At 41.1% G+C, this 26,084-nt stretch overlaps 2 protein-coding genes across 2 annotated transcripts in view; one reads left to right on the top strand and one right to left on the bottom strand.

The window, feature by feature from the left end:
* ENPEP (glutamyl aminopeptidase) overlaps positions 1–868 on the top strand; it is a 91,377-nt gene extending 90,509 nt beyond the window's left edge. Inside the window, exon 20 of the mRNA XM_002717183.6 lies at positions 39–868. Coding sequence (XP_002717229.3) covers positions 39–191 — 153 coding nt within the window. The 3' untranslated portion in view covers positions 192–868. The remainder of the gene's footprint in view (positions 1–38) is intronic.
* LOC138843511 (uncharacterized) overlaps positions 1–26,084 on the bottom strand; it is a 67,390-nt gene that overhangs the window by 17,868 nt on the left and 23,438 nt on the right. Inside the window, exon 2 of the mRNA XM_089302591.1 lies at positions 965–1,069. Coding sequence (XP_089158717.1) covers positions 995–1,069 — 75 coding nt within the window. The 3' untranslated portion in view covers positions 965–994. The remainder of the gene's footprint in view (positions 1–964; positions 1,070–26,084) is intronic.

The following is a 26,084-nucleotide window of genomic DNA, read 5'->3' as shown; positions in this document are numbered from 1 at the left end:
TGGAGTGACTTTCTTGATTATTTCCCTTTGTTTTCTAGATGGAGAGCTTTTTCGCAAAATACCCCAATGCGGGAGCAGGAGAAACACCTAGGCAACAAGTCCTGGAGACGGTGAAAAACAACATTGAGTGGGTCAGACTCAACAGAGGCGCCATCAGAGAGTGGTTTACTGACTTCGCTAGGAATGAATAGTGTCTTCAGATGTTATGTGTTGATTGTGTGAATCTGCGGTTTCTCCTGTCAGGCATTTGGTGGCCTGATTGACGAGCACTACAGAGGAAGCCTTATCAATAGATACTGCTTTCCTAAGTACTGTATTTATGTGTCTTGGAAAGCTTTCAAATTGTCCCTCTCTCTCTCATTCTTTTTTTTTTTTTTTTTTTATGAAGGAAGATACTAATGGAGTATTTAATACACTCAGGGATTTCTTCTAAGTGTACTTCATGGGAAACTCTTTACCAATGTAAGGCAATTTAATAGTCATTTTAATGTCTTTAAATATCATCCTTTGTATCTTAAATCTGTGAAAAGAGAACAATTTGGTCTTAGCTTTACGTTTCTAGTACCAAAGAAACACCACTTAATCTTCTGTCTTGATTGATTTTTAAAGTTTAAATACCAGTACTTGAGGGACCAATATTACCATCTTAATCTTTATTTTATCATTCAGAATTACACAGACCTAATATCATTTTATTCACATATGTCTTACTACTTTAAATCCTACCAAAGTAAGCTGGGCTTAAACTTTGCTTGAAGATTGCGTGAATTAGCCAAGAAATGGCTGACTGTTGCCTTTACTCTGAAAAAACCAACAAATGAACTCCTCTCTTTTTTAAAAATAAATCTGAATGATTATCTTTTAAAAATTCTGTTATCCAGTGTCACTTTACTCTTGAATAAAAATGAGTATGGCATTCCCCCCAAATAATTTAGCACATTGCAAATATGATTGAAGAACCCACCTTTTCATGCCTGGTACTCTGTCATCTTGTTTATTCCTTACAAAGCTCCTCCGGATATGCTATGAAATTAGAGGGACCACAGTGCTTAACTTGACTCCATGGATCCTAGAGAAAAAGGGCAAATAATTGGAAAGTGTTCAAGAAAGAAGGAAAGTAAATTTGTACGTAAATCTAAATGGAATTAGAATTTAGTTTGGACCTCATCTAGCAAACAAAGTGTGAAAATAGGAAAACTTGTGGATGTCTCCAGCATGACTCCACATATGTGAGGCTATCTTCTTACAGATATATTTTATGTATAAACCTTTACATCCTAATCCATACAGATTAGCACTGATCAAGTTTATATGCAAGACGTGATTAAAGAAATCACTTTTGTAGAAGCTGTAGGCAAGAATATGTTTAATATGGGACTTGATGCCTGACATGTCTACAGTATGAGTCAAATAGGCAGAAAAGATGGCAGATGGCTATGTTCCAGTCCTGTCTCCAGAAAACCTGAATGATTTGAAGTCATGAAAACAAGACAATTTAGATTTGACTTGATGAGAATCAAAGCACCTGGGAACCATCAAAATCTTAGCTTTGACTTCATTTATGCAGCAATACACCCTAATCCTGTGTTCTGAATCTGTAGAACCTTTCCTACTGCTTTTTCCTAATTGTCACTTTCTTAATCTGTGCATCCAACCTAGAAGATTCACATAGAGACTGGGGAGGAAAAAAGGCAAAAAAAAAAAAAAAAAGAAAAAAAAAGAAAGAAATTTCCAGACATTTTAAAAAGATTACTTGAAATTATTTCAGAAGCAAACGCCTGTTAACATCATAAATCATTAGGAAATTTTTGGAGGGATGATACTTGTAAATAAAAGAGATTCCGACTTTTTTAAAGTGATTCTGCCTCATTCCATTTCATTCCGAATTCTGTTCATCCCAATTTAAGCTGAAAATTGGGAACCAATTCTGGAGTTCTCCTTACCCCATGTGGAAAGTGCTGTGTGTTCTTTCTCACCATCAGTCTACTAGATCATCAGGTTATTCTCAAAACAGCCCATGATTTTTAAAACGCTGATGTCCAATAGGTTAGATCTATGGTATTGCCACAGTTTTCACAGGGAGGTGAATTTAATACTCTATGTTGTTTCCAAAAATTAAATCATAATACAATCATCAGATTTTAAGAATTCACTTGAAAATACAATCAACAAGATCATGTAGCAAGAAACAAGGCTGGTGTTACTGTGTCCCCCCAGGCAACCTACTTCTGTATTCCAGATCATTGCTATGCACCCACATAAATATAAACTGCGAGTTTAAATCATAAACCAAAAATGGGAAACTGACCATTCAGGAAGGTTTGAGAAGCAAAGATGAGACATACAGCCAGGTGGAAGGCAATAGTGTTCTTGGTTTATTCTCCAGGTTGATGAAGTGATAGTCCAGGAATAGATAAATACAGGTAGAGACAAAAATATGGAACAATAATTCTGCAAGAGGGTTGGGGATGAGGAGAAAGTAGAGGGAAATGATTTGAATTATCAACAAAGCTTTCTAAAACATGGCTTAATAATAATAGGAATGATAATAGTAGTAATAATATTCAGCAAATATGTGGATGGTTTGGGTATTTTTTTGCACCAAGCACTATTAGCACTAAACAGTAGCACTCAACATACATTAATTTTAAAATTTACTCTTTAGAAAAACCCCAGGAAGTATACCATGTTGTTATTCCTGTTTGGTAGACAGAAGAAACAGATGAATAAGTTACAGACCTTCCCAAGTCCATAAAAGTAGTATCTGGCACTGGCCAGGATTTGAACCTAGGCAGTTAGTCAACAGAACCTATGTTCTTAATCTATGCTATAGTAGAAACAGAAGCTTTACTTGGGTTTGAGTTTCTGCTTCTTGGTAGTTGAGTGTTTTAGTCTCTCTGTTACTCAGTTTTCTCATCTATAAAGTGGGGATAAAAGGGATGACTACCTCAGCGGGTTGTTGTTTGGATTAAATGCAAAAACTCACGTGGAGATGCATGTATGGAGAACAATAACCACTCAGTAAACATTAGCTGCTACTATTGTCACTTGGAAATCTCTCCATCCTTGTGTAAGATGCTCATTTGAAGAATATGGCAAACCTGGGCTCAGGAATAATTAATCTTAAACAACAAAAGGCATTGTGTTAAACTTGGTTGTTCCCAGTCACTGCCTCTGCCTGGGAGAAGATTCTACTGTCCACCCCATTGATGTTTAGCATAGGTTTGTGACTTGCTTTGGGCAGTGACATATGGGAGAAAGTGATGTGTGTCTTATTTTAGGCAGAAGTGTCCAGAGCCAACATCTGGTGTGCCATGCTCTCTGTTTTGCTTCTGCTACCAGATCCAGCAATGTTCCAGAGGGAGGCTACCCTCCCACCCTGAATTCCAGGATAAAAACAGCATGGGGCAGAATTTAGCCAGTGCATAGTACACATGTATTGTGAATGAGAAATCCACCTTTGTAATTGTAAACTGCTGAGAGTTTGAGGTTGTTTGCTACTTTAGCATAATCCAGCCTAATCTCGCAGATGCAGACACGAAAATGCTGTGGTGCTCTGACATAATCATTTATTCCCCATTCTCTCTCTTCCTTTTTCCTCTGTTGAAGCGGTTAGAGTTTCTGCCAGTCTGCAAGCTACAGCTAGTTTTTACATTTTCAAACAGTTGAAAAAAAATCAAAGAATGAGTAATAATTCATGACATGAAAATGATATGGCTTTCAAATGTCAATGTCCTTGAGGTTTCACTGATCACAGCCATGTACACTCATTTGCGTACTGACTATGGCTCTTTCCTGCAACAACAGCAGGGCGGAGTAACTGCCATAAAGATGTGAGTTCTGCAAAGCCTCAAGTATTTGCCATTAGGTCCTTTCCAGAAAAAGGTTGTCAGCCCCTATTGGATCTTTCCTCCTTTTGCATTCAATTCCTCCTCCCCTCCCACATTTTTTTTTTCTTCCTCTGTATTCTAACCCAGGATTTCTCAACCTCAGCACCATTGATTTTGGAGACTTTGAGGTGACACTTTGAGGGCTATGCTATAGAAGGGCTTTCCTATAGTAGGAAGCTGAGCAGCATCTTGGGCCTCTACTCTTTATTTGCAAACAGCACCTCTCCTAACCCAAAATGTCTCCCGACACTGCCAAATGTCCTCTGAGAGGCCAAAGAGTTCCAGTTGAGAAACTAACTATGAATGGATGTCGCAGGTGTTACTTGACCACCTTGATGAAAGGGAAAGAGAATGCTGCTGACTTCAAGCAGTACCGCCTTGGATTATGAAATTGTGAGGGAAATAAGAAGGGGAAAGGAGCAAGAATGAAGAGAATATGAGTAACAGCCAGGGTTCTCCAGAGGGCAATAATCAATAGACTATATATTATAAATGAGGATTTTGTTTATTTATATACAAAAGGAGATACAGGCTAAATATCCCTTATCCAGAAGTATTTAGGATTTTGTATTTTTTCCAGATTTTGGAGTATTTGCATATTGGTGAGATATCTTGGGAATGGGACTCAAGTAGAAACACAGAAGTCACTCATGCTACATACACACCTTATACACAAAACCAGAAGGTAATTTTATGCATATTTTTAGTATGTTTACATTTTAGCTTCATAAGATCCTATGAGATCATATGTGGAAGTCTCTGTTCATGGCATTGTGTCAGTGCTCAAAGACTTTCAAATTCTGGAGCATTTTGGACTTCTGGTTTTTTGATCAGAGACGCTCAACATGTATGTAATATATAAAAGGAATAATATCATGAAGACGGAGAAGGCCCATGTCTGCCATCTGCCAGCTGGAAATGTAGAAGTCAGAGGTTGTAGTTCAGCCTGACTGAAGGCCTGTGAAGCAGGGAGCTGATGGTGTAAATCCCAGCTCAAGGGCAGGAAAAGATAAGATGAGACATCTCAAGTAGAACAGGTGGCCAGGAAAAATGGGAAAAATTTCTTTTTCCTCCACCCTTTGCTCCGTTCAGGTCCCCAGTGGATTGGGTAGTACCTGGTTGCACTGGAGAGCATAATCTATTTTACAGAACCTACTGATTAAAATGTTAATCTCCTCTGGAAATACCATCACTCCCTCACATCTGTCTACACTCAGAAATGGTGTTTCATCTGGGTGCTCTGTGGTCCAATGAAGTTGATGCAGATGAGTCACCATTAAAGGTACCATTGTTGTGGTGCAGCCCATTAAACTACCACTTGCAACATATTGGAATACCAGTTTGAGTACTGGCTACTCTGCTATTTCCAATTAACTTCTTGTAATGTGCCTAGGAAAGCAGGGGATGGTATGCCAAGTATTTGAGTTCCTGTCTCCCACGTGGGAGACCCAGATGGAGATCCTGTTTCCTGGCTTCAGCCTGGCCAAGACCTAGATTTTGTAGCCATGTGGGGAAGTGAACCAGCAGACTGAAGACCTCTCTCTCTATTTCAAAGAAATAAATACATCTTTAAAAAAATCATTACACCTGAATAAAGTACTCACTCATTCATTCAAATAACTAGTATTTATAAAGTTTCTATTATGTAATAAACTCTTTCAATTTTCATAAATTGTCTAATGGAATCTGGAGAACAATGAGAAAAATTGAGTTAAGATGGTAACGGGGTAGTATATTAGCTTTTGGTTGTCTTAATTAAAATACTTGACAGAGTTCAACTTACAAAGGAAAATGTTTACTTTCACTCATGGTTTTGGAGGTTCACAGTCTAAGATTGGGTGGTCCCATTTGTCTGGGCCTGTTGAGGTTGGTAGATGATGGAACTATGCAGCATTACATAGAAAGCCAGAAAACAGAGGAAGAATAGCTGAACTGAACTCAGTTTATATAACCAAACGTCTCCTGAAAACTACTTTCTGAGGGCATCCCCCAGTGCCCTAAGGATCTCCCACTGGGCCCATCTCCTAATTAACAGCATTATTGTATCAAGTCTCCACCATTAATCCATTAGTCAATAACATTAGTATATCAACCATTAACATACTAGTGTGAAAACCAATCCTTCAACACATGGACCTTTGGGAGACATCCAAACTATTATCCAATCATAACAGGTAGGATGAGACAAACAGGGCAAGGAGAATGAATGTTGACCAAGCTTAGCAATCAATAACACTTTGATCTGAAACTTCACTAGAAAGTCCTTACATATTAACATCTCTCACATATGTAAATAAAAAGCTTTTAACATAATGGCAAATTAGATTGTGTTATTTAAAGATCACTTAAAGATGCAGTATATATTGTCTCTTGGCTCTAGTGCACAGTTTCTGCAATGTTCTATGTCCCTTCTTCCTGTATTGTAGGGCTGGATTGCTAACGACTGCACTTCCACATGATTTAGGTTCTACCAATAATATGCATTTGCATTATTTGGGAGGAAAGGAGAGAAGAGACCCTTCTTTCCATGATAGTGTAGAAGGGAACAGTTAGGGTAAGAATGAGTTGGTAGCCTCTGCACTCATGTCCTTATTTATTTACCATCTCTGAGGTTTAGGTACGCTCTTATGTGACGTTAGAAGTACCTATATGTTTATTTTTGTTTTATCTGAAAGGGAGGGGGAAGAGAGAGAGAGATGGAGAAAGAGAGATATTGATCTTCCATCCACTGGTTCACTGCCCATCTGCCCACAACAGCCAGAAATGGGTCAGACAGAAGCCAGGACCCTGGATTTCGGTCTGGGTCTCCAGGTGGCAGGGACACAAGTACTTGAATCATCCCCTGTTACTGCCAGTGTGTGTATTAGCAGGAAATTGGAATCTGAAGCAGAGCCAGAACTCAAAACTAAGCACTCCAATATGGGGTGAGGGTGTCCCACGTGGCATCTGAACCACTGTCCCAAGTTCTTGTCCCTGTAATAGCAGTTTTTAATCTTTTGATCAGAAAGATGGTGAAATGCAATCTTGACAGGACTGGTGCTATGGCATAGCGGGTAAAGCCACCGCCTGCAGTGCTGGCATCCCATATGGGCATTGGTTTGAGTCCTGGCTGCTCCTCTTCCAATATTGCTCTCTGCTATGGCCTGGGATAGCAGTAGAAGATGGCCCAAGTCCTTGTGTCCCTGCACCCACATGGGAGACCTGGAAGAAGCTCCTAGCTCCTGGTTTCGAATTGGCCCAGTTCCAGCCATTGCAGCCATCTGGGGAGTGAACCAGTGGATGGAAGACCTCTCTCTCTCTCTCTCTCTCTGCCTCTCCTTCTCTCTGTGACTCTGACTTTCAAATAAAATAAATAAATCTTTTAAAAAAATAAGAAATGCAACCTTGGAACCACAATCCTGGCACTGATACTCTAACTTCTATTCCTGAAGCCCTTTTCAAGGAGATTTAAGAACCTAATTCCCTGTATTAAATCCTTTTCTGCTTGGACTGCCTGGAGTATTTCCTGAACTGCTCCCTGAATGATACAGATTTAATTTAGTTTTATATTTTACTTTATATTTATTTAAATTTATATAAATCCAGTACTCTTTTCCCATTCATTGTCTTTAATATATGAAAATCTGTAAGTTGTGTCTTTTGCTTAGAACAGGCTGATGGACTGAAATAACTCTCAGAGAGTCCTCTCTAGCCCTTATTTGTTAGGTATGGGGGAAATTATGACAGGCAGCATTTGGAGCAGATTATTTCCTGTGATAAAGAAAAAAGAGGTGGAGTATGTCTTTCTCTTTTGTGTTAGGATGTGTAATCACATTAGACTGGACCATTGGCAAAGTTATCAAAGTTGACTTCCCTGTTCCTCAATTGTTAAATGCAATTACCAAGTGACATAGCAGTTCCACTCCTGGGAATATACTCAAGGAAACTGAAAACAGATGTCCATACAAAAAAACTTGCATATGAATGTTCAAATACACATTACTCATAACAGCAAAAAGAGAAAATAACCCAAATCTCCATCTACTGATGAACAGATAAATAAAAAAGTATAGTTATAAAATGGAATATTATTTAGCCATAATAAAGAATGATGTGACGGTACATATGTTACCATGGATGAACCATGTAAACATTATGCTAAGTGAAAGAATATGGTCACAGAAAGACACATAGTACATGATTCTGTTTATATGAAGTGTCCTGAATAGGAAAATCTATGGAGACAGAATGTAGATTGTCCATTGTCAGGGGCACAGGAAGGGGTCATGGAGAAGAACTGCTAATTTAAATTTCTTTTCTTCTTTTTTCTTCTCTTTTTTTTTTTTTTTTTTTTTTTTGGACAGGTAGAGTGAGAGAAAGAGAGCAAGAGCAAGAGTGCTCTTCCATCTTCTGGTTCACTCCCCAAATGGCTGCAATGGTCAAAGTTGGGCCAGGTTGAAGCCAGGAGCCAGGAACTCCACTTGTGCCTCCCTAGTGGATGGCAAGGACCCCAAGTACAGTTACTTCCTCCCAGGCACCTCAGCAGGGAGCTGGATCAGAAGCAGAACTGCCAAGACTCAAACTGGTGTTCCGATGTGGGATGCTGCCCCCTAAAGCCTCTTTTGGAACAGATGAAAATATTTCAAAATTAGACAGTGGTGATGACTCCAGAATTCTGTTATTATATGAAAAACACTGAAGTGTATACTTTAAGAGGGTGACTTTATGGCATATGAAGTATCTCTCAATAAAGCCATCATTTAAAAAGTTGCTGCTCCTCCTTGGAGCATCAATGAACTACATCACAGGGTAGCACCGGCTCATGAGGAAGCCTCGTCTTCCCTGCAAAGCAAGTGACAATTTCCCTCCGTCAAGGTGCTACAAAGCGTGCCTCCTCAAAATTGTCTCTACTTCTACATGCAGGACTTTTGCCACTAACTCCAAAAGGCCCTTCCGTTCTGATCCAAAGATTAGACTGACTCCTGTGTTCCCTTCTTCATCCACAGGACTCCTCGTGGTCTTGGTGGAACTGAAACCCCACTTCCCACCCCAAGGTCCCATCCCCCATCACTCTGCGAAGCTCAGGAGTGACAGCGAGATCTAAGCAGAGCACTGGATGCACCCAGGGTTGTGGTCTATGGACACTGAAGGTGGAGGACTTCCTCTGTCCGCTGGGATCACTAAGCTGGGCGATGCCTGGAGCTGTGGTTGGCCATCTTACTACCACATGGACAGAAGCCGGGCAGAAACAAGCGCTGTTGAGAGAGGAAGGATCCAGAGGCCTGACTACACTGTTTGAGCCTCTAGCTCTTGCTTCCTGTACACGGACATCCTTGGCCCAGATCTTTGAAATACAGGAGCCTCTAAATCGCTTCTCCTAACCTAGTTTAAGTTGGTTTTCTTTCGTTGTCAATGAAAAAAGACTGGCAAGGTGATGTTTTTGTATTGTCTTCCAAGGAAAATGGGTACAGTTTGTGGAGAACATTACGGAAGAAACTGCTGAGGCTAAGGAATAGAGCCAGTGGGTGTTACTGGAAAGAAAGCAGGAAGGGAGAAAGTGAGTAAAGGAGAGAGGGAGGAGAGTAGGGCGGGGGAGGATGAGAATGAAAGGAAGACAATAAAATCACCATAATTACGTCCATTTATCAGTATGTGAATGGAAGGAATCTTCTCATTTGTTTTCTAATAATTTGTCTCCCAAAGGGGAAAATGACAGGAAATTGTTTCTCTCCATTTGAAAATCGAGGGATTATAAAAATTAAATAAACTCCTTATAGTAATAGTTCTATTCATTATCATTAAAACAAAGGCAATCAATCATTGAAATTCCAGAGCCATGTGAAAATGAAATAAAAGAGCCCTCCTTTCCTTCCACCAAAACTGAGAATAGTACGGAGAGGAGAAGCCAAAGCACATGAAGACAAAAATAAAAACAAAATGCAGCAGGATGAAGCACATGGCCTAAGGGACATTGGTTTCTTACGTTAACCATGTGCCATAGTAAATTATGTATTTTTAAATGGGTACCAATTAAAACAACTTTTTTATTGTGTGTTACTTTCAAGAGAAGGAAAAAGTTTGGAGATAGTAAAGCCTCATTCAGCAACCTTGACTCCTTGCCCTTTCCTGGAATGTGCATAGCTGTTTAACAAAAACAACACTAGAGCAGGTGCTGTGGAGTAGCAGGTAAAGCTGCTGCCTGCAGCACCAGCATCCCATATGGGTGCCGGTTCGAGACCCGGCTGCTCCTCTTCCAATCCAGTTCTCTGCTATGGCCTGGGAAAGCAGTAGAAGATGGCCCAAGTGCTTGGGCCCCTGCACCCGTGTGGAAGACCCGGAAGATGCTCCTGGCTCCTGGCTTTGGATCAACACAGCTCCGACTGCTGTGGCCAATTGGGGAGTGAACCAGCAGATGGAAGATCTCTCTCTTTTTCTCTGCTTCTCCTTCTCTCTCAGAGTAACTCTGACTTTCAAATAAATAAATAAATATTTAAAAAAAAAAAAAGAACGGCAACATGATCTGATAATATCCTCAGGGTCCAGAGATGGGGAGCATATTTTCGGGAAAATAATCACAACTATTGTCTTGCTTTTTATGCATGTAACTTATATACAGTGTTTCTCTCAACCAAGGCATTGCTGTCTTTATTTTTCTCAGTCTAACACACACTTTTTTAATTTATTTTTTATTTTTTTATTTTTATTTTTTGACAGGCAGAGTGGACAGTGAGAGAGAGAGACAGAGAGAAAGGTCTTCCTTTGCCGTTGGTTCACCCTCCAATGGGCGCCTCAGCCAGCGCGCTGCGGCCGGCACACCGCGCTGATCCGATGGCAGGAGCCAGGTGCTTCTCCTGGTCTCCCATGGGGTGCAGGGCCCAAGCACTTGGGCCATCCTCCACTGCACTCCCTGGCCACAGCAAAGAGCTGGCCTGGAAGAGGGGCAACCGGGACAGAATCCGGTGCCCCGACCGGGACTAGAATCTGGTGTGCCAGCGCCGCAAGGCGGAGGATTAGCCTATTGAGCCGCGGTGCTGGCCCTAGCACACACTTTCAAAAATGATGATTATTCAATACAATGACTCAAGTGACATGTATAGAACACTGCAGCCTACAATAAATTAATAGACATTCTCCACAGGTTCATAGATGATTTTCTCCACTTATGCACCATGTCCCGTCATTAATAACTTCACAAAGCATCGCGCTGGTGGGTCTTCCTCCTCTTTTCCATCAACACTGCTTCCTTCACTTCTGGTTCTTCATATCAGTAGAGAAACATGCTGTTATTTCCCCCTCCCCCAAATAAAAACCTCTCGTGACTCCATTTCTCTTTCCAGATCTTGTCTTATTGTTACTGTAAAAATTTCTTTAAGAGTAAGTGATCCTGTTAAATATAAGAAAAAAAAATTTCTTTAAGAGTTACCTATGCCAACTAAAATGTCACCCTTGAGTGACATCCTATTCTGACTTTCATCACTACTGTTCCAGTAAAACTGCATTTGCTTGTTGCTGTGGATTCATTCTGAGAGGAGGAGCGTGGTGGGGGCAAGAGGCACGAAGACACCACACAGACCCCGGGAGCTGGGTGAAAGCAGGCCAGAGGGAGCAGCCCTCAGACTCGTTTATTTCAGTTGGTACAGCAGCTTAAATAGCCAAGGCAGCCAATCCGGTCAAGGGGCAGTTTATGCCCTAACCAATCACAGCCTGTTGCCAGGAAGGCTGTGTTGCCAGGTGGTTTCCCAGGGGGTTTCCGAAGCCACTCCTGAGTAATTGACACTCGCTTGCCAGTTGCCATCTTGGCATGGCTTTCTCATTCCACCATACTTGCTGAGTTCCCTTTTCTAAATTCAATTATCAATTCCCAAAACAATGATATAGAAAGCCAAAATATTGGTATCACACACAGATCTCATTGATAACTAGCTTAATCTAAATTTTAGGATGTCTACTTGGGACATTCATTTTACTAAGTATAATGATTTCCAAGATTATTTAAAACCTATGATCGGCTGGCACCGTGGCTCAATAGGCTAATCCTCCGCCTTGCGGCGCTGGCACACCGGGTTCTAATCCCGGTCGGGGCGCCGGATTCTGTCCCGGTTGCCTCTCTTCCAGTCCAGCTCTCTGCTGTGGCCAGAGAGTGCAGTGGAGGATGGCCCAAGTGCTTGGGCCCTGCACCCACATGGGAAACCAGGAGAAACACCTGGCTCTTGGCTTGGGATCAGTGTGATGCGCCGGCTGCAGCGTGCAGGCCGCAGCGGCCATTGGAGGGTGAACCAACGGTAAAGGAAGACCTTTCTCTCTGTCTCTCTCTCTCTCACTGTCCACTCTGCCTGTCAAAAAAAAAAAAAAAAAAAAAGAAAAGAAAAGAAAGAAAAAGAAAACAAACAACCAAACAAAAAAACCACCTATGATCAATATTCACTTGGTCTACTTCTCACTCTTCAACTCATCACATCATGATTTTTGCATCTGAAATCATTCTTTCTTGCCTACCATCAAACTATTAATAACTACATCACTGGGCACTTTTCCCCTTTTATCTAACCTGAACAATCATTAACAGCCAAGATGATTAACCCTTCCCTCCTATTCTTTAGAGGGGGCTAACAGGAGACTTCAACTAGAGCAAGGCATGGCCTTGTGGTTCCAGAGGCTGGCAGTCCAAGTGCTGGCAGCGTGGGTTCCCACTGAGGGCTGCAAAGAAGAACCTGTTTCGGGCCAGTCTCCTTGGCTTGTAGGTGCCCATGTGGATGTTCCCATGGTGTTCTCTCTGTCCTTGCATCTTTGTATTGAATTAGGGCCCACCCTAATGATCTCACTTGGATTTCACAATATCTGCAAAGACCCTACCTCCACATATGGTCACATTCTGAGATACTGATGGATGCAACTTCAGTATGTGAACATACAGAGGCTCAAAATTCAACCCTTTATATCCCCTTACTTGGGGATTTTCCTCTCCTGACTTCCTTAGAGCTCCTAACGCATCTTTGACCATTCCTTCTCCTTCTCCTTTTCTGCATTCTCTTTGTTCACTTGCCCTTGAAATGCTGATGTTTCCCAGGATTCTATGCTCCTTCCCCTGCTATTTTTATCTCACATACTATCCCTAGGACTCCATGCCTGCATGTTTTTAAATATCATCTGTATAGTGATGCCTCAGTAATCTGTATTTGGGTGTCTTTACCTTGCTTATGTCTTACCTAGACTTATAAATGCATTCATTCATTCATTCATTCATTCAATACATGTTTATAAATCACTTATGTGTGTTACATACATACAGTGGGTGAAATAGACAATGCCCCTGCTTCATGGCAGGCAGAGAAGTCTTTCTTAACGAAAATCTGACCATGCTATTCTTCAGTTCTAACAGCACCTCCCTTCTACCCCGTCCTAAGAACAGACTTGAAAGCACGAGACTTGACCCTCATTACTCCCCAAGATCTGTACCTCTCCAGCCCTATCCCTACTGTCAAACCATTGCACCCTAAGTTCCAAAAGTGAACTCACCAAACACTGCTCCTACCTCGGATGCTTCTCCAGGTTTTATCCCTGGGCAAATACTTATATCATTTCTATGACCCTGTTTCCTTGCTCTTTCTGCAAAACTATCTACTTCATCATTTTGTACTCATGAGGTTGTAACACTTATCATATTGCTTCTTAAAAACAATGCCCAGGTCAGCTGCATTTTTATAAATCCTTTATCTACATAGTACCAGGTATACAACAACGAATTTGTGTTTTTTTTTTTTAACAGGCAGAGTTAGACAGTGAGAGAGAGAGACAGAGAGAGAGTTATAGACAGTGAGAGAGAGAGAGAGAGAGAGAGAGAGAAAGGTCTTCCTTCCATTGGTTCACCCCACTGATGGCCACTATGGCCAGTGCCACGCCTATCCGAAGCCAGGAGCCGGGTGCTTCCTCCCAGTCTCCCATGAGGTTGCAGGACCCATGCACTTGGATCATCCTCCTCTGCCCTCCCAGGCCACAGCAGAGAGCTGGACCGGAAGAAGAGCAACCGGGACAGAATCTGGCGCCCCAAGCGGGACTAGAATCCAGGGTGCCAGCACCGCAGGCGGAGGATTAGCCTAGTGAGTCACGGCACCAGCCACAACAACTAATTTGTAACTCAGATTTCATAGCTATGGAAAAAGAAACAAAGGAATATCCAGATAAATGGAGAGAGACTCCACATTTATGGATTACAAGATTCAACATTGTTAAGATGACCAGCCTCAGCTTGGCCCATAGAATTTTAGCATAATGCCAATCAAAATCCTAGCAGGCTGCTTTATAAATGTTGTTAGACTGATTCTAAAGATAATATGGATGGCAAAATACTTGGAATAGTTCACTTTACAATACTGAAGTACAGAACAATGTTGCAGAACTCTACCTAATTTCAAAATGTACTATAAGGGGCTGACGCCGTGGCTCACTAGGTTAATCCTCTGCCTGCAGTGCTGGCATCCTATATGGACGCCGAGTTCTAGTCCCGATTGCTCTCTTCCAATCTAACTCTCTGCTGTGGCCCGGGAGGGCAGTGGAGGATGGCCCAAGTGCTTGGGCCCCTGCACTCACAATGGGAGACTGGGAGGAAACACCTGGCTCCTGGCTTCGGATCAGCTCAGTGCCGGCCGGGGCAGCCATTTTGGGAGTGAACCAAAGGAAGGAAGACCTTTCTCTCTGTCTCTCTCTTACTGTCTAACTCTATCTGTCAAATAAATAAATTTTAAAAATGTACTATAAAAATATAGTCCCTGGGGCACATATATGGTGCAATGGCTGAGCTGTTGGTTGAGAGATGGACACGGTGGTGCAGTGGGTTAAGCTGCAGCTTTAGATGTCCACATCACACACCACAATGACCAGTTTTGAGTCTTGATGGCTTTGCTTCTGATCCAACCACCTGCTGATGCATCCTGGGAGGCAGCAGGTGATGGCCACCCATGTAGGAGACCCTGATGGGGGTCTGGGCTCCTGGCTTTGGCTTGGCCAAGCCCTGGCTTCTGCAGGCATTTGGGGAGTACACTGATGGAGGAGAACTAGCTCTTGCACTCTCTCTCTCTCTCTCCTTCTCTCTTAATTGGTTCTACCTAACAAGTAGATAAATATAAAGTAAATGAACATTTAAACAGAAAGATACCACTTAGGATATCTGCATCACATATGAGAGTGTCTGGGTTTGGGACCTGGCCTCTGCTTCTGATTCTAACTTCCTACTAACACACACCCTGGAAGGCAGCAGGTGACTCAAGTACTTGGATTCCTGTCACTCAGGTAATAGACCCAGATTGGGTTCTGGGCTTCTGATTTCAGTCTGGCCCAGGCCCCACTGTTGAGGGCATCTAGGGAGTGAACCAGTAGACAGGAGACAGGATAGATTTTCTGTCTGTGTCTGCCTCTCTCTTTGCATCTCAAATAACTAAAAATAAGCAAAAAATTTAAAAATATACTCATCAAAACAGTATAGGCAAATAAAATATAGATCTCAGGTTTGTAATGAGATTTTAAATACAATAATAAAAGCATAATGCATGAAAAATCTCTGTGAAAGGCACTGTTACGAAAATGAAAAGTCAGGAAGAAAACACTTGCAAAACATGGTAAGAGAAACACAAAACATTTGTGAAACACTTGCCATAAGAAGTGGAAGTCACAAAAGGCAGTTCTTGTATATTATGCAGAAGAGCTGAATGTTTATTCTAAGTCTCCCATCATAGGTTAATACTTTGCCATTTGACACTAAGGGGTGGGCACACTTACCAGAAATCAAATATTTTGAACGCAATATGCCTTTGCTAAGATAGATAAAACCTCTATCAACTATTAAAACTTTTCATAAATCTTCACTTTGTACTCATCCTGTATTTGCTTATTTGAGACCTAATTATATATTGGCTATTTGAAAAATCCTTTCTGAATATTCCTCATTTTATTAAAAAAGAGAGTGGGGAAAAGAGAATGATCATTTAATTCAGTATAATGGTTAACAAGAGAAGGGATAGACACAATGGATTTTGATCATGAATCATGCCTTAGTAAAAAAGGTGAGTTTTCTTTCTAATCATAAAAAAGAAAATTTAGTAACAGCAACCAAAAATACCCCCAGGGCAACATACTATGCTGAAATACTAAAACATAAGCCCAAATAGAGTTTTTGTCTTTCATTTGGCTATCAACAAAAATCAAACAACCGCTATGAACCAAAGGAAAGAAAAAGAAGAGAGTAAGAGGAGAGACAGGGAATGAGCAAGACAAGGCAAGAGAACTGTTAATGGGAAATAAACCAAGTTGTGAATGGCAAAGTAATTTAACTTCCAAAAGTAATTTCCTGTTCTTCACTGGCTGGAAAAAAGCTCTTTTTACTGGATTAGTCCTCACGTATTAAGAATTAAGAGCAGCCTCTAGTGGCAGATTAAAGATTTTACAAAGTGGCCTAGCAGAAACCAAAATGCCTTCCATTTCTGTTACTACTTGCTCTGAGCAAGCTGAAAACCAGATTTACTAACCACCTGTAGCAATTAGGTATCCCTTCACCCGACTGTGAATGTCCCTAAAATTTACATTATCTTTGTATTCTTTATAGGTAGTTTCAAAATCTCCTCTAAATCCTTTGTAGACAGTTGGGGGCTATTCGCTGAATTGGCTGTTAGGTAAACCATAGCGGGGGAGGGAGGGTAATATTTTACTTTTAAAGAACAAACCAGCCACTAAAACCTAAATGAAGACAGATAGATGAGAAGAATAGCAGTTGTCACTGAACTTCTTCTATCTTAAATGAACGCTCAAAAGGAAAAACCGAGGAAAACAGCAATAGCTGAGAAACAGGGCACTAACTCCCCTGGACTTCATCTTTTCAAACGAAGTGCTGTCTCTAACACTGCGAATACGCCAACTCAATGGTTTCGCATTTTGCACACCTACAGTTCTGCTTCCTCTGAACTCCGCCTTCCAGACCCTTGGTTTCCCACCTATGACGAAATGTAAAATCAGTGAATGAATAATATGTTCTTCCTCGTTAGTACTGTTATAAAAGACACGGGTGTTACCTCTGCATAAAACTCATCCAGAGCTGCCCAGGATTACCGATCAGGGCAGCTGGACTACCGTGCAAACATCCGCAAACACCACACGCCACGCACGGAGCAGCCAGAAAAGCGTCAGGGACGCCCAGGAGCACCTGTTTTTATTTGCCACAAAGGTCGGAGTCAGGGAGTTGGGAAGGGATCGCTGAGAGCTGGGACGCAGCTGACACCGAGGAGTGTCGCCCACCACAGCCTCCTTGGACTATTCCCCAGGCCACCTCGGGGACTGCGCGGGCTGGGAACCGCCGCAGAACCGGCGCGTCTGGCGCGCGTGGTCACACCCTTCCCTGCTCTCAGAGGATCACCCGCTGCGCTCCTGCGCTGGTTCTGCTCGGCGAGGGTCGCCACGCGCCACCTGAGCAGGGACGGGGAATCAGGGGGACCCTCGGGCCGGCCTCTGCAGCGGGATTCCCTGCCTGCGGCTTCCGGCCGGTTTCTCCTCCAGCTCAGAGCGTCGCTGCCCCTCGGAGCGGAGAACCAGCGATGCGCACAGAAGCCCCGGGGCCTTGGAAGGAGTAGGAGGAGGACTCCGGAAAGGCTTGGAAGGGACGGAGGCCGTGACAAACACCTGGGTGCGTCCCGGGGCCGGGATCGTTGCCCCGGGCAACTGGGGGCGTGCCTAGAATGCGGGGGCGGGGCCTCTGCTCCAGGGGCCTCGTGAAGCCCGTCGGAGGTGGCTCTGGGTCCGAACCAGGCCACAGTACATGGGGCAAGGGTTGTGCTTTGGCTAAGATTTAATCACGTCTCCATGGGAATATTGCGAACTGTTCCCTCACTTGAAAAATGAGAATGGGAAAAAAATATATTTAAACCTTGACTGACCTCTTACTCCCATGGGTTCCTCCTAAGATTATTTGGAGGGAGAATGAACTATAAAATAATATTACGTCCTTTCATATAATTAATATGATTATTTAATTTTTTAGTTTCGCTGCTTGATTTACACAGGTGCTTTCAAATGCATTCATCTAAATTATATTGGATTATTATTTTATTTATTAAAAATCCCTGCTTCCACATAGGAGTGTTGCAATGAAGAATTAATATTTGCTAAGCACTTGGAAGGTGAAAACTACATAAAACTTGATGGAATTACTCTATTATTATTGATGCTGAAAAACAATAACTTGATGCAGCTGCAAACCAGGGCCATCTGCTATGTTAACTGAAATTATATTGTAAAAGGCTTTGCCTATTCAAGCAAAGTAGTGAGTACAGAAATAATTATGTAGGTAATTCAATTTCCCCAGAAAATGGAATCCTATTTTGAAGGAAAAATGAGTCTTTTGCCTGATTTCATTTTGTTTTGCTCTATTTTTATTGCCACATTTAAATAAATCGCTTGCATATATGTAATTACTTAGATAACTTTTCTATTTTAATTTCTCTTTCCTGCAATTTCAAATGAATTATTCTAAGGCTAGATCTGCATTAACAAGCTGAGAGTTAAATAATGTTCTTTCTTTTATAGCAGCCGCACTAGTTCACTTTATATTCAGGTATTGTAGAAGAAATTTTGGTAAAACTCCAGAGAATTGCAAATACTTGAACATCTGTATCATTGGTTGCTCGATATTTCTGACTGTTACAGTCAGATAAGGTTGATAATGTCTTATTTTTTCTGAGATATATTGCAAAGGCAGGCATTATGTTTAGATATAGATTTCCAAACATTTCTACTATCATAATCTTTTAATTACTAGGACAAATGCATTAATTCTCCTCTTTCTTTGCTAATGTCAACTTGGCCATAGCCTTCAAATACCATGGTAACAACTGTGTTTCAAAAGTAATCTCAAGAGGTTTAAAAACAAATTATTTCTTCAACACAGAGTTCTTAAATGTAATATTCTAAAATGTCTGGCAAGCATCTCTAATCAATCATTATGAAACCTCTCTATTCAAAACATTAACATTTAATATCATAAAAGCAGGCCAGACCACTAGCATCAACATGATAATCATCATTCATATCATTTATTAAATTAGTCAGTGGAGTGCCCAAAAGTGAAGTAATCCTGTGCATTCACTAGAGGGAGCAATTCCTGTTAGTAAACCGGAATGGCACAGGTCTAGATACTCAGAACTCCTAGGGTGGATCTAGACATTTAACATAATTCGAGAGTGAAAATGTGCAGAATCTGTGAGAACGGTCTCAGTGAAGCTGTCTGGCACTTCACGAGCTGTTCAGAGCTTTCCTGAAGCGTCTAGAACATGACTGTGAGAGCAGATGAGAGGAAGTCCAAGGCAGTGATACCTCAGTTGACGTTTCCATTTCACTTTAATTTTCACACATGTGTACTTCTAGGTGAGGAGTTACTGTCCACCAAAATTGGCCCAGCATCTAGTCCAGCAAAAATTTAACAACACTCATGGGAACCATCGCTGGCTTCTGTTCTGGAATGAATGTAAATAAACCATGTTCAATACACTAAGGAGACTTTAGTTAGCAATCTAAGTGACAGATGTTCAGACCTATTCACGTTTCTACTGTACTTTCCTATTTTTAGCTGTTCATGACTTAACCTCAACAGTTTGTTTAGGTTTGTGTTCTGTTTGACATATTTTTAGTACTTTGGGTAGTAAGACATTTTTTAAGCAAAAGTTAATATGAGACTGACAAACAATATTGTTATAATTACACCTAATTGTATTATTTTGACTACCTGTGAATCTCCATGTTTAATGGTATGAATTTGTTCCTTGAAAATAAAAGGTAATTTGGGGCTGTTGCTGTGGTGCAGTGGGTTAAAGCCCTGGCCTGAAGTACTGGCATCCTATATGGGCTCCAGTTCTAGTTCTGGCTGCTCCTCTTCCTATCCAGCTCTCTGCTGTGGCCTGGGAAAGCAGTAGAAGATGGCCCAAGTTCTTGGGCCCCTGCACCCACGTGGGAGACCCAGAAGAAGCTCCTGGCTTCTGGCTTCTGGCTCCTGGCTTCGGATTGGCGCAGCTCTGGTGGTTGCGGCCATCTGGGGAGTGAACCAGCAGATGGAAGACCTCTCTCTCTCTGCCTCTCTCTGTAACTCTGTCCTTCAAATAAATAAAATAAATCTTTAAAAAAAGAAAAGAAAAGGTAATATGAGTTATTGTCATTGAATTAATGCCAAATTGGATAATACAAAATGTCAAATTTTTAAAATTGCAGTTTTATTTTTGAAATATTTCCTTCATGTGGATGAGTATGTAGTGTATATCTACCTGGTGTGAGTTACTGTTAGGAACTGAGTACACAAAAATAAATAAACTCTGACTAGGCTCATCACTTAACACTGATTCTTTTAAAATAAAATTGTTCTCCAATAATTTAGCTATATTTATGTATTCTTTTAAAAAATGCATTAAAAAGGTTCTTCAAGTCTTTTACTGAAAGAAATGACATACCTTTTTTTAAAATTCCTGGGACATCATGACAAGCGCTTGAAATTTAAAGAAGGTTTTAGGGTCTTCAAATCTATGTGACATGTTTGGAATATAAATTGCCAGATCTGTCAGCTCCAAGTCAAGAATTTACTACTATTGTTTGTATGTAGACGGACTAAAAGTTCTCCAGACCACACTCCCCAAACTCTTTTCTCTAAAGCACTTCTAAAAAATGCAATCTGAACACTTGCACTATTTTGCATTGATGGTTTCAATATTGTTTTTACTTAGGAATGAAGAAAGAAGACAAGTGATCACGAGTTTCTGGGAAGAATTAGTGTATTCTGTACAATTTCTTCTTTCCTCATTATGCCTTCTAAAATAGTAGGTAGCTCTACAGTGTGAATATGGAGATGCATATCCTTTTTGAATTAATAATATCACTTCAAATGTTTTAGTACTATGAATTAAAATATAAATAACAGAGACGTAAATGAAAAACCATGACTCAAATATAGTAAGCCTAAGAATTATACAAATTGGAGATGGATTTATTTTCTTTTAAATCAACACTGTGAAACTTTACTTTAAACTGTGTAAGAAAAGGATCATTGGACTTTGATGAATGTTCTGTATACCAATAACAATGAGACATTTTGACATTGGCAAAAAATTTAGACATATGATAAAATAGATATCCACTTATTTATATTTTATAGTTTATTTTCTTTTTACAATTATATAACATGAGCTCCCATTATAGAAAATAAGTAGATAGCAATAAAAATTATACTCCATTGTCTAAGATATTCTGAAAGTGTTTTACTTGTTTTGTGCTACAATATCCTTAAAATGAAATCTTCAAACATAGTCTAACAGTGCTTTGCAATTAAAAAGCAGCTTAGCCTTTGTAAAAGGGAACTGAATACATTAATTTTTCAGTATTTTAAATATTTAACATTAAGTCACATACAACATGAAAAGTTGTATCATTATCAGAAATATATTTTCTTATACATTGGCAAGATTCTACACTCAGACCATCTAAATTTTCAGAAAATTTGAATTTAATTTCAGTATACATTGAAAATTAGAGTTTTCCATTGCCTTAATAAAGAATAGGGTTACCTCATCTTCCATTGCAAGGAAGCTTGTTTGTATCTATTTGGAAATCCTTGGCTCTTGGCATTTTGTGTATTTGCAGTTTATAAATGTTAATCCTGGTGGATCCCAGGGACTGGTGAAGGCTCAGAGACTGGGATATATGTTTTGTAAGAAGTGAAAACCGGGACATTCGCATTGCTATAAAGCCAACATTTGAAGAACTTTGAACTGCAATCTGACAATCTTGGCATAGTAACTTACAATTTTGAAAGGCAGATAACCATGCTAGAATGTTGATGTTTTCAGCACACTTTGCCATATATATGTTTTCCATTTAATCTGTACTAATAGAAAACAAAAATAATGTTGATGAAAAATAATTTGAGCAGCTTAGCCAAGGATAATAAAATGTCTTGAATGTAACATTTTCTAAGACTGCAACTGAAGAACGGGCTTTGACAGGAGCCAAACTCTTGCAGAAGATCTCAGAACATTTGGGCTTCATCATATATATATAAATATATATATATGAAAAATCATCATTTTAATATAGATTATTCTAGTGAAAATATGATTACTAATTTTAAAAACTTGAAATGAAACTTTTTTTTTTGACAGGCAGAGTGGACAGTGAGAGACAGAGAGAAAGGTCTTCCTTTTCCGTTGGTTCACTCCCCATTGGCTGCTGCGGTCAGTGCGCTGATCTGAAGCCAGGAGCCAGGTGCTTCCTCCTGGTCTCCCATGCGGGTGCAGGGCCCAAGCACTTGGGCCATCCTCCACTGCCCTCCCCGGCCACAGCAGAGAGCTGGACCGGAAGAGGAGCAACTGGGACAGAATCCGACGCCCGGACCGGGACTAGAACCCGGGGTGCTGGCGCCGCAGGCAGAGGATTAGCCTAGTGAGCCATGGCGCTGGCCATGAAACAACTTTTTTAAAAAGTTTTTTATATTGATTTGAATGACAGAGTTACAGTGAGAGGTAGAAACAGAGAGAGAGTCTTCCATCTACTGGTGCACTCCCCTAATGGCTGCAATGACCTGGGCTGGGCCAGGCTGAAGCCAGGAGACAGGAGCTTCTTCTGGGTCTCCCACTTGGGCCATCCTCTGCTGCTTTCCCAGGCACATTCGCGGGGAGCTGGATAGAAAGTGGAGCAGCCCAGACTCGAACCAGAGCCCATGTGGGACACCGGTACTGCAGGGCAGGGCTTTAACTCACTGAGCCACAGTGCTGGCTACAACAACTTTTAAAAATATTATACTTAACAGGCTCTTCATATTCAAAAAACAATGGGTAACAAACCAACATTTTTATAACATTCAAATATGTTCTATGCAAATATTAATCCCAATATATAAAAAAACGGAGAAAAGACGCTTTTTTTCTTTTTTGAAAGATTTATTTATTTATTTGAAAAGCAGAGTTGCTGAGAGTGAGAGAGAAACAGAGAGAGAGAGAGAGAGAGATCTTCCATCTGCCGGTTCACTTCCCAAATGTCCACAATGGCCAGGACTGGACCAAGCGAAGACTAGAGCCAAGAACTTCATCTGAATCTTCCATATGTGTGCAGGAGTCCAAATATTTGGGCCATCTTCCTTTGCTTCCCCAGAGACATTAGCAGGAATATGGGGATCTGGATTGGAAGTGGAGTGGATCTGTCGGGACTTGAACCAGTGCTCATATGGCTCCATCATATATATGTGTGTGTGTGTGTGTGTGTGTGTGTGTAATAACAGATGCTCATATCCATCCCCTATGCCACGCCAGTCTCAGAAGATTCTTAACTTCAGAAACACTTGGTACAAGACTATGATTTTCTTTTCCACATTTCTGTTTAAGGAAATATTATTACATTAAGCTAAATTATTTAATAACATGTTACAGATAAGTTGTTCTCATAATTGTAAATATTACACTAACAATATTTTCTTTTTTTAAGATTTATTTATTTGAAAGTCAGAGTTACAGTGAGAGAAGGGGAGGCAGAGAGAGACAGAGGTCTTCCATCTGCTGGTTCACTCCCCAATTGGCCGCAATGGCTGGAGCTGCGCTGATCTGAAGCCAGGAGTCAGGAGCTTCCTCTGGGTCTTCTGATGTGGGTGTAGGGGCCCAAGCGCTTGGGCCATCTTCCATTGCCTTCCCAGGCCACAGTAGAGCGCTGGATCAAAAGTGGAGCAGCCGGGACTTGAACCGTCACCCATGTGGGATGCCAGCACTGCAGGCAGCGGCCTTACCCAGTACGCCACAGCACTGACCCCAACTAACAATATTTTTTAAATTATTTTTAAGGATGACATCAACTCATCTTTTGTAATTTTTTATTACTTAAGAAACGTTACTATATCTCTGAAGAGACTCCAAAATTGTATTACCTTGAGAATTAAGACATAAGGATCCTCAATTCCCTTCCCAACTCTGTCATCAAAAATTATGGGATGGGGGCTGGTGCTGTGGTGTAGTAGGTAAAGCCTCTGCCTGCTGTGCTGGCATCCCAAATGGGCACTCATTCAAGTCCCAGCTGCTCCCATTCTTCTATCTGCTATGGCCTGGGAAAGCAGTAGAAGATGGTCCAAGTCCTTGGGCCCCTGTACCCATGTAGGAGACCCGGAAGAAGCTCCTGGCTCCTGGTTTTGGATCGGCACAGCTCTGGCCATTGTGGCCATCTGGGGAGTAAACCAGCAGATGGTAGACCTCTCTCTCTCTCTCTCTCTCTGTGGCTCTGCCTCTCTGTAACTCTGCCTTTCAAATAAATAAATAAATATTTTAAAAGAAAATTATGGGACATGGGTTAATGGGCAAAATCTACACTTATATGTATGGTACATTATGTGCCTGATAAACCTCCAACAGTAGATGATGGAATTATTTCCAGTGGAGAAAATGATTTATGCTTACCTTCATTGTACTTTGTGATAGGCAAGTTAATTTTAAATCTTGTAAATCATTCTAAACCACAGTGTTCTGACTTTAAAGTGAAGCTAAGGCCGATTCTGAATCTTAACTTTAGAAAAATACATCTCTTCCAGAAAAACCTTCCTCCCACCCTTGAACTTTAGATCAAATAAGGAGAAGAGGTGTCTTCCTTCTGCTGGGTTTCTGCTTCCTGTCTAGATGCTTGTGTCACTGGAGAAACAGTAATTGCATTCTGTGTATCTGCAAAAAGTCCACTGTACCAAGATGGTGCTTCCATAAGACTTCGAAGGTTTCTGTAAGGGAATTCCTCTAAATCTGCTATTTATTACAGATAGCTAAATACATATATTTCAGATCACACTGGAAAGCAGCCTTTTGTCTATCGTGCAAAACTGATCCAACATTCTAGTTTAGGAGTCTCCTCTAGCACTTTTTTTATGGGTGATAATTCAGCCTATGTTCCAACTCTTCCAATGAGGAAGTCATTATTTCTTAGAGAATTTGAAGCATCAAAAATATTTCCATATATTTAGTTGAAATATGCCATTCTATAACTTTTAGTCTTTTGTTCTTTTTCTCCCCCTTTGAAGGAACACAGCATATGAGGAATATATCCATCGCATCTTCCTTGTAGTACTGCATTTAACACATGTACAGATACCATGTGCTCTTAAGTCTGCTCAGGGCTGAACTTTGTCAGTTGTCTCAAGCACTCATGTGGTACAGATGCCCCTCCACTTTCAATGGGGTTATATCTCAGTCAGCCCATTATAAAGTTGAAAATACAGTGAAGTCAAAACTGCACCAAATCATCTAATCTACTGAACATTGTGGCTTTGCTGCACAGTACACTGTAGAGTGTTGGATGTTTGCCTTCATGACTTCTGGCCTGGCTGGGAGCTGTGGCTTGTTGTCATAGTATCATAGGAAAGTATCATCATACCGGATATTACTAGCCCAAGAAAATATTAGAATTCAAAGTTCAAGGTATGGTTTCTATCCAATGTGCATTGCTTTCGCATCAGCATAAAGTAAAAAAAATGTAAGTCAAAGCATCCTAAATTGGGGACCGTCTGTATTTTGTTAAGTCTTCATCATCCTGGTAGTCATTAGATGTTCTGAATGTCTTTTTTTTAAAGATTTATTTATGAGGGCTGGCACTGTGGCGTAGCAGATAAAGCCGCCGCCTGCAGCATCAGCATCCCATATGGGTGCTGGTTCAAATCCTGGCTGCTTCCCTTCCGATGCAACTCTCTGCATGGCCTGGGAAAGCAGTAGAAGATGGTCTTGGGCCCTTCACCCGCATGGGAGACTTAAAAGAATCTCCTGGCTCCTGGCTTTCGGACTGGTGCAGCTCTGGCCATTGCAGCCAACTGGGTAGTAAACCAGTGGATGGAAAACCTCTCTCTCTCTCTGCCTCTCCTCTCTCTGTGTAACTCTGACTTTCAAGTAAATAAATAAATCTTTAAAATAAATAAATAAATACTAGGCATTTTGGAAAAAAAGCTTTATTTATGTATTTGAAAGAGTTATGGGGGATGGAGGGAGAGAGAGAGAGAGTAAGAGAGAGAGAGGGAGAGAGAGAGAGAGGTCTTCCATCTGCTGATATACTTTCCAGATAGCCACAATGGCCAGACAGAAGCCAGGAGCCAGGGGCTTCATCCGAGCCTCCCATGTGGGTGGTAGGGACCCAAGCATTTGGGCCATCTGCTGCTGCTTTTCCCAGACCATTAGCAAGGAGCTGGAT

Source organism: Oryctolagus cuniculus, chromosome 8 (assembly GCF_051225735.1).
Source record: "Oryctolagus cuniculus isolate XC-2025 breed Fujian yellow rabbit chromosome 8, ASM5122573v1, whole genome shotgun sequence".
NCBI classification, from domain to species: Eukaryota; Metazoa; Chordata; class Mammalia; order Lagomorpha; family Leporidae; genus Oryctolagus; species Oryctolagus cuniculus.
The sequence above is the reverse complement of the archived record's forward strand: the minus strand, read 5'-3'. Positions and strand labels throughout refer to the sequence as shown.